Here is a 6,864-nt window from a genome sequence, read left to right as displayed (position 1 = left end):
TTTAGGAAACTGTACAACTAGTATAGAGATTAGCAAAAACTAATTTTTCTAATTAGAATGCTAAATTGCCCCTTAATGTGCAAAGATGTGTAGGTTAGGTGACTTGGCCATGCTAAATTGCCACTTAATGTCCCAAGGTGTGCAGGTTACATGGATAGACCCTGCTAAACTGCCCCTTGGTGTCCAAAGATATGCGTATTAGCTGGATTGGCCATGCTAAATTGCCCCTTAGTTCCAAACATGCGTGGGTTATGTGGATTGGCCATGCTAAACTTCCCCTTAGTGTCCAAAGATGCGCAGGTTAGGCACATTGGCTATACTAAATTGCCCCTTAGTGTCCAAAGATGTGTAGGTTACATGGATAGCCCATGCTAAACTGCCCCTTAGTGTCCAAAGATGTGTGGGTTTGGTGGATCGGCCATGCTAAATTGCCCCTTAGTGTCCAAAGATCTGCCGGTTAGATGGATTGGCCATGCTAAATTACTCCTTATTGTCCAAAGATGTGTAGGTTAGGGGGAGTTAGTGGGGTAAATGCGTGGGTTACGGGGCCTGAGGAAGATGATCTGTTGGAGAATCAGTGCAGACTTGATGGGCTGAATGGCCTCCTTCAGCACTACTGGGATTCTATGATTGAGACATAGTAAAACTGGAATAGGAAATATTGGAGTAACCCAGGATTATAAAACAAGGGATGGATGGAACTAAAAAATGGTAAAAATGCAACCTCAAGGATGAGGTGTCAGAAGTATTTTCAGGCGAAGAATGATTAATATCCCTCACACACACACACATCAGACTTTTGAGTGGACCTACCATATATTAAGCTGATCTTTCTCTACACCCTAACTATGACTGTAACACTACGTAGAATCCTGACAGTGCAGAAGGAGGCCATTTGGCCCATTCAGCCTGCAATGACAAAAAACCCCATCCAGGAACTAAGATAATGACAAAATACTGCAGATGCTGGAATCTGAAACAAAAACAGAAAAATGCTGGAAAATCTCTGCAGGTCTGACAGCATCTGTGGGGAGAGAATAGAGCCAAAGTTTTGTGTCTGGATGACCCTTCATCAGAGCTAAAGCTGTGGCAATGGGCCATCTGGACTCGAAATGATGCAAGCTTGATGGGCCGAATGGCCTCCTTCTGCACTGTGGAGATTTCATAAATATAGTGGCACAGTCATAGTTGGGGTGTTGAGAGAGAGAGAGAGATCAGGTTAATATATGTGTGAGATAGAGAGAAATTTGGGCTGTAGGATGGCACAGTGGTTTGCACTGCTGCCTCACAGCTCCAAGGACCTGGGTTCGATTCCCAGCTTGGGTCACTGTCTGTGTGGAGTCTGTACATTCTCCCCGTGTCTGCGTGGGTTTGCTCCGCTTCCTCCCACACTCCAAAGATTGCAATGCAAAATTGCCCCTTAATATCCTGGGATGTGCAGATTTGGGGTAAATGTGTGGGGATAACCCCGCGGTGGGGATTGTTGTCGGAGCAGACTCAATGGGCCAAATGGCCAACTTCTGCACTGTAGGGTTCTTATTATTGAAACAACTGCTCCCAAAAGAGGAGTCTTGTTCTGTACAGTAGAAAATATGTTGAGTAAAGGATGTTCAGTGAGGAGGGAGGGTTAAAGTGTTCCTGAAGCCCTCTAGTGGTATCTGAAGAAGAGAAAAAGAGAGAGACACACACACGCACACACATACACACACCAAGCTAATGGGCGTTTCGCCTCAGTGACATCAGCCAGGCTATTTAAGATGCTATGGCAGCAACAGTCAGCGCAGTAAGAGGCGAGAGAGGATGTGTTTGTGACACAGCAGTACACCCAGAGAGACTTCCAGCTCGCAACCTTCTGGAACAGCTGCATCCATCTATCCATCCTACTCAACACATCCCGGGAGAGAACGAAAAATATCAAGAGGGAGAAAAATTATAAGAGAGAGGCTCCTATTTTTATCAAATCGGATTTTGTGAAGATTTCAGTTGCTGGGGACAGTTTTGTAAGAGAGAGAGAGAGAGTTGAACTAAAAGACGTGTGTTCTCTTGGGCAAGAGAACTTAATGTGCCTCTGAATTTTGACTCCAGTCGTTTTATCCTGAATTTTGACGTTTTACCTGAATATTGACTCTAAAAGGCACAACTCCCCTCTCTCCCAGCACTATCCTGAGCGTGGTTATTTTTTTTCTATGTCTACGAAGATGGAGCAGCCGTTTTATCATGATGATGCCTTCCTGGTGGGTTACCCGGGCTCAGAGAGCGCCCTACACGACTACAGCTCCAAGTACATGAAGCAGAACATGCATCTGAACCTGGTGGAGCCGGCGAACCGCTCCCTCAAGCCTCACCTGCGGGAGGAGAACTTGCTGGGTGCCCCGGACGTGGGTCTGCTGAAACTGGCTTCGCCGGAGCTGGAGCGTTTGATTATCCAGTCCAGCAATGGCGTGATCACCACCACCCCCAGCCCGGGTCAGTACTTCTGCGGGAGAAATATCACCGATGAGCAGGAGGGCTTTGCAGATGGTTTTGTCAAGGCGCTGGAAGAGTTACACAAGATAAACCATGTCGCCCCCAATGTGTCCATCTCCATGAGTTGCAGTGCGGCGCCCAGTAATGCCTACGGCTCCCCAGTGCCCACCGAGGTGCCTCCAGTCTACACCAACCTCACCGCCTACAGCAACCCCCCCAGCAACCCACTGCAAGCCCCCAGCGGAGGCTCCCCGCCTGGCAGCGCTTACCCCACCGCCACCATCAGCTACCTGCCCCAGCCTCAGGGTTTCGCCCTGCCCGCTGGCCACCCCAGGCTGCAGACCCTGAAGGAGGAGCCGCAGACGGTGCCCGAGGTGCAGAGCCGCGGCGAGACGCCGCCCCTCTCCCCCATCGACATGGAGAGCCAGGAGCGCATCAAGGCCGAGAGGAAGCGCATGAGGAACCGAGTGGCGGCTTCCAAGTGCAGGAAGAGGAAACTGGAGAGGATCGCCAGGCTGGAGGACAAGGTGAAGAGTCTGAAATCTGACAACGCTGGCCTGGCATCCACTGCCACCGTCCTCAGAGACCAGGTCTCCCAACTCAAACAGAAAGTCATGACTCACATCAGCAGTGGCTGCCAGATAGTATTAACCCAGAAACTCCAGGGCTTCTGAGAGGCAAAGACTGGAAAGGGGAGGGAAAACAAAAAGTGTTTTTTTTTCTTCTAAGAGGAACAAGAAGCCTTTCTAATGGAACTCCCTAAAAAAAAACTGCATGGGGCTTCAGTCTGGACAAGACAGAGCAAAATATCAAGACCTCAAATTCTGTACAGCAGGTAACACTTGCACAGAGAACTGTCCAGTGTATAAAGTCAGTTCAGACATCTACAAATGTCTAAAAGAAAAGAACTGTCCTTTCTTTCCCTACCCCCGCCCCCCTCCCTTCCCTTTGGACTTGATATACTTAAAAAACAAAAGGACAGAAGGACCCTGAAATGTCTCTCGAAGTTGCACTCGAATTGTAAATTATTATTTTATCTTGTTTTTTTTTTAAAATGGTCTTTGGTTTAGTTTGTAACAAACTGTATTTTGAAATTGCTGTTTCCTTTCCTTTCTGCCAAGTTCATTGTTTTTGAAATATTTAAGTAAATGTTTAGATCTGTGAACTTTTCGAGCTTTTGTCGGTCTGTTCTTTGACAGGGGAAGAAATTGACAAGATTTGGGTGTTACTCCCCCTCCCCCATCTCTTTACCCCCTCCTCAGCAGACACCATATAGATTTCTGGAGTTTGAGTTGGTATTCCCAAGCCTGGCATTCCCAGACTTCATAGAATCCCTACAGCAGGCCATTTGGGCCATCAAGCCTGCACTGACCATGATCACACCCAATGCCCTATTCCTGTAACCCCACACATTTCCCCTGGCTAGTCCACCTGACACTAGGTGGATTGGCCATGCTAAATTGCTCCTTAGTGTCCAGGGATGTGCAGGTTAGGTGGATTGGCCATTCGAAATCGCCCCTTCAGGTCCAGGGATATGCAGGTTAGGTGGATTGGCCATGCTAAATTGCCCCTTAGTACCAGGGAGACTAGATAGGGACAGGGCCTGGGTGGGAATGTGGTTGGTGCAGACTTGATGGGCTGAATGGCCTCCTTCTGTACCTTAGGATTGTTTGATAAATAAGGGCCAATTTAGCATGGCCAATCAACGTAACCTGTGCATCTTTGGGCTGTGGGAGGAAACCAGCACACCTGGAGGAAACCCACACAGACACGGGGAGGATGTGCAAACTCCACAGAGACAGTGACCCAAGGCTGGAATTGAACCCAGGTCCCTGGCTCTGTGAGGCAGCAGTGCTAACCACTTAGTCACCATGCTGCCCTTCTAGGGATCAGGTTAGAGTGGGAAGTTATCAAAATTTGGGATAATTGGTGTAAATTGCCCACTTTTCCACCAGGGAACCCCAGCCTCACTCACCCCGCCTCCCCTCCACCACCCACCCTTCCTCCCCGCCTCCGACTCCCATATCCTGGCTCTCCCAAAACTTGCATTTCAAAACAAGAAGGTGGGGTTTTAGTATTTTGAAATTTTCATCAGGTTTGTTCAAACGCTGGCCTTTCAAGTCTGGACCTGTGGTGAAGTCGTTCGTACCAGTTAAAAGGTTCACTTTGTAAAAGCAAAACAAACTAAATATGGAGAGGGAAAGGTGACTGTGGCAAAGTTAGAGAGAGTACCCGAGATACAGGATCCAGATGTGTCCCAGGTTCCATTTGCAGTCTCCACTAGCTCAATGGTTAGCTATATTTGACCCAAAGGGTTCTGGTATTCATAGGATCCCTACAGTGCTGAAGGGGGCCATTCAGCCCATCGAGCCTGCACCTACAACAATCCTATCTCTATAAACCTCTGTATTTGTGCCGCTAATCCCCTGACATTAAGGAGAAATTTAGCATAGCCAATCCATCTAACCTGCACATCTTTGGACATTAAGGGGCAACTTAGCATAGCTAATTCCCCTAACCTGCACATCTTTGGACACTAAGGGGAAATTTAGCATGGCCAGTCCCAGCTGGTCTCCCTGACACGAAGGCTCAATTTAGCATGGTCAATCCACCTAACGTGCACATTTGTGGACTGTGCGAGGAAACCGGAGCACCCGGAGGAAACCCACTCAGATATGCAGGAGAACGTGCAGACTCTACACAAATGGTGACCCAAGCCGGGAATCTAATCCGGGTCCCTGACTCTGTGAGGCAGCAGTGCTAACCACTGCACATTGGGCCGTCCTCTAGGCAATGCTGTGGGGATTGGGTGAAGTTGGAACAGGACTTGGTTGTGATGCCCCCGTGTGGCCAGATAGCCTGCCCAAACACTCGTAGCGTTTTGTGCAAAGGACAGTTTGAGTGATGTGCCTCGGGTGGACCAGTGCCTGTCACCCAATATCCCAGTAAGGAATTGAATTCTTCAAAGGAGTGGGGAGTTGAGGATATTGGTGAAAAAAAGCAGGGAGTGCTGAGCAGTAAAAGGAATGTATTGAGTGAGTGAGGACTGTCCTAATGGACGGCGTTAAAATGATCATAAGAGTGGCCGTAGAGAGAATGACTTTCCTCTTGCGGGGTAGAGGAAAGTACAGGCCGTCAAAATGAGATTGTAGAATCCCTAGAGTGCAGAAGGAAGCCATTTGGCCCATCGAGTCTTCACTGACCGTAATCCCACCCAGGTCCTATCCCCATAACCCCACATATTTACCCTGCTGGTCCCCCTAACACAAAGGCTCAATTTAGCATGGCCAACCATCTAACCTACAGGTCTTTGGACACTAAGGGACAATTTACCATGGCCAGTCCATCTAACCCACACATCTTTGGAGCGTGGGAGGAAACCAGAGCACCTGGAGGAAATTCCCCCGTACATGGGGAGAATGTACAAACTCCGCACAGACAGTGGCCCAAGGCCGGAATTGAACCCAGGTCCCTGGCTCTGCGAGGCAGCAGTGCTAACCACTGTTCCACCCAAGAAATCCAATTGGGAACTCAGTAGAAATCTCACTGTTCAAAGATTGGTGAAAATGTGGAACTACCACAAACAAGTAGTAGGGTGCATTTAAGGGAAGCTAATCATGAGGGAGAAGGAAAATAGCGTGTTACACTAATAGAATTAGATTGGGAAATATGGGAGGAACATACATTAGATTATGTTTATTTACTAGTGTCACAAGTAGGCTTACATTAACACTGCAATGACATTACTGCAAAAATTCCCTAGTTGCTACACTGTTCCTCTAGTCACCCGTTCAGGTGCACTGACAGAGAATTTAACATGGCTAATACACCTAACCAGCACGTCTTTTGGACTGCGGGAGGAAACCGGAGCACCCACAAGAAACCCACACTAACAGTGACCCAAGCAGGGAATCGAACCTGGGTCCCTGGCGTCGTGAGGCAGCAGTACTAACCACTGTGTCACCTTCCCACATAGATTAGTTGGACTGAATGGCCTGTTTCTGTCCTGTATATCCCGGGTAGGGGAAAATAAGAGAAACGCAACCTGCACTGTCTAGAGAGGCAAGTTGAGAGGGCACCTCATTGTAATGTATAAAATACTAAACTGTGTGGAGAGGGTGGGACTAGAATCTTAACCAATGTCTTAATAGAGGACTGAAAGAGACAAGTACAGTTGAAATGTAGCAGAATGAATTACTTTGGTCAAAGAGTGGGAAATCTTTAAAGAAATCTTCAACATAAGACATCATAACTTAAAGGCATATGAAAAAGTAACTGAAAGAGAAAATGCTGGAAAATCTCAGCAGCATCTGTAAGGAGAGAAAATAGCTGACATTCCGAGTCCATCATTTTCTCTTTTGCTTTCAGATTCCAGCATCCGCAGGAATTTGCTTTAAT

The 6,864-nt window shown here is 47.8% G+C and overlaps 1 protein-coding gene across 1 annotated transcript; it reads left to right on the top strand.

The window, feature by feature from the left end:
* Window positions 1-1,768: 1,768 nt before the first annotated feature.
* Window positions 1,769-3,631, top strand: LOC145361012 (transcription factor Jun-like). Its single transcript, XM_080216536.1, has one exon. The coding sequence runs from the start codon at window positions 2,187-2,189 to the stop codon at window positions 3,138-3,140; it is 954 nt and encodes a 317-aa protein (XP_080072662.1). The 5' UTR covers window positions 1,769-2,186; the 3' UTR covers window positions 3,141-3,631.
* Window positions 3,632-6,864: the final 3,233 nt, after the last annotated feature.

Source organism: Carcharhinus amblyrhynchos, chromosome 33 (assembly GCF_965287045.1).
Source record: "Carcharhinus amblyrhynchos chromosome 33, sCarAmb.v2.hapA, whole genome shotgun sequence".
Taxonomy (NCBI): Eukaryota; Metazoa; Chordata; class Chondrichthyes; order Carcharhiniformes; family Carcharhinidae; genus Carcharhinus; species Carcharhinus amblyrhynchos.
The sequence above is the reverse complement of the archived record's forward strand: the minus strand, read 5'-3'. Positions and strand labels throughout refer to the sequence as shown.